Genomic DNA, 1,732 nt, shown 5'->3' with positions numbered 1-1,732 from the left:
CATTCTTAAATATAATAAAGGGAGTAAGTTTTTAAGGTCCACATATCTTTGTCGTTAGCTATGATAGCGAACTATTGATAAATTATTGTTAAGCATGTTGTAACTCTTGGCTGCTTTTATGTCTTTCTCAATTTGCTATTTGTCTCCATATGGGCCCCCCATTGATCCTATATATAACTATCCAATTCCTCCACTTCCTTTATCCCACTAAGCCCTTCTTAACAACTTTTTTGTGACATTTTAGAAGAAAAAAAACATCAACCAAAAAGCCAATTACAATGATCAAGTTGAGATGCAAAAAGTTCTTCAGAAGCAATTCAAAGGTTGCAAGTACTAACACCGCCGCCACCACTGTCGCAGCTACTGCGACAGCATCAGGGGGCGACGCCAAATTAGGTGGTGAAATAAAATGGGAATTGCGTCCAGGAGGTATGTTGGTTCAAAAGAGAGAATGTGCCAAGAATGATGGAGATTCAATTATCACCCTTAGAGTTTCTACTGTTACTCAATGGCATGACATTTCTGTACAAGCCACTTCATCTTTTGGTAAGTTACCCTTTTTTGGTCACTTTTACTATATATTTAAAACCAGACAAATAAGTGGATTGAGTCAAAATAGATCAAAACATTTTAACAGGTCATAATCCAGATCGTCCAATACAATCAAATTAAACCCTTTTCTTCCCTATTTACTTTTTGAAAAAAAATGTGTAAGTTATGTTGCATTCTTCCAACTCAACTATATATTTCATTATAATTTTCAAATGATGACCTGTTTATATATAGTTGGTCAGAACCTGACTATACGTGTGATTTATCGGTCACAGGTGAATTAAAGATGATACTGGCAATGGTAACTGGTTTAGAACCGAAGGAGCAAAGGCTATTATACAAAGGGAAAGAAAGAGAGGATTGTGAATTCTTGCACATGGTGGGGGTGAAAGACAAGGACAAAGTGTTACTCTTTGAAGATCCAGCTATCAAAGAGAGGAAACTTCTTAATTTGACTGCTGCAACAAGTGGACGTGTCCAAGCCATAGGATCCACTTACCACACCATTTGTGTCTAAAAAAATAAAAAATCCTAATTCCTAGTACTACAAATTAACATTGTTAGTATGCAATATGTGTAATTTCTTGCCTAAAAAACTAACCCCCCTCCTCATCAAGAAAATGAGTGATGATGGATCAAGAATGGTGATAAGTATATGGTTACCAACTTGCTCAAATTAGAATAGGTTATATTCTTGTTTTTTTTTAATGATGTGTAATAGCAAATTTTATATGCGAGCCCAAGTGGGTTCCTGTGGTAGCATATGTGAAAATTAATGTGTAACGTACTGGTGCATGTCCGCATATCTCGATTAGGTTATCGAGTTTGTAAATGTTACTATATTAATTTTAATTTTGTCAATGTTTTTTTGTACTCTGATATTTTTTATTTTTCACCATTTGAATTTGAGACAGATTAATCATAAAGGAATATATATATAACAAATGTATATTTAGATCCTATTTTTGGTGGACGGCTATAGACTTAAAATTTCTATGAAAAATAATTATCGACTATATAATTATTCTAGATTGTTATCCATTTTAAATGTGTGAGATAAAAATTACACTAAAATTCCAGAATAAGTTATCTTACAATTTTATCTGAACTAAATATGTAATAAAACCATCCAAAATTAATATATATTTTTCTTATCTCTTATTCCTCCTGCAAGACAAGC

At 33.1% G+C, this 1,732-nt stretch overlaps 1 protein-coding gene across 1 annotated transcript; it reads left to right on the top strand.

The window, feature by feature from the left end:
* Positions 1 to 206: 206 nt before the first annotated feature.
* On the top strand, positions 207 to 1,431 carry LOC129873537 (BAG family molecular chaperone regulator 2-like). Its single transcript, XM_055948650.1, has 2 exons — positions 207 to 546; positions 828 to 1,431. Exons 1-2 carry the CDS (start codon positions 279 to 281, stop codon positions 1,067 to 1,069), a joined length of 510 nt encoding a protein of 169 aa, XP_055804625.1. The 5' UTR covers positions 207 to 278; the 3' UTR covers positions 1,070 to 1,431.
* Positions 1,432 to 1,732: the final 301 nt, after the last annotated feature.

The sequence above is a fragment of the Solanum dulcamara genome, chromosome 11 (assembly GCF_947179165.1).
Source record: "Solanum dulcamara chromosome 11, daSolDulc1.2, whole genome shotgun sequence".
Lineage (NCBI taxonomy): Eukaryota > Viridiplantae > Streptophyta > Magnoliopsida > Solanales > Solanaceae > Solanum > Solanum dulcamara.
This window is presented reverse-complemented; position numbering and strand designations above follow the sequence as displayed.

Coding starts and splice junctions, on each gene's coding strand:
- LOC129873537 (XM_055948650.1), top strand. CDS start 279: ATGATCAAGTTGAGATGCAAAAAGTTCTTCAGAAGCAATTCAAAGGTT. Junction 547..827: donor ACAAGCCACTTCATCTTTTG/GTAAGTTACCCT, acceptor TATCGGTCACAG/GTGAATTAAAGATGATACTG.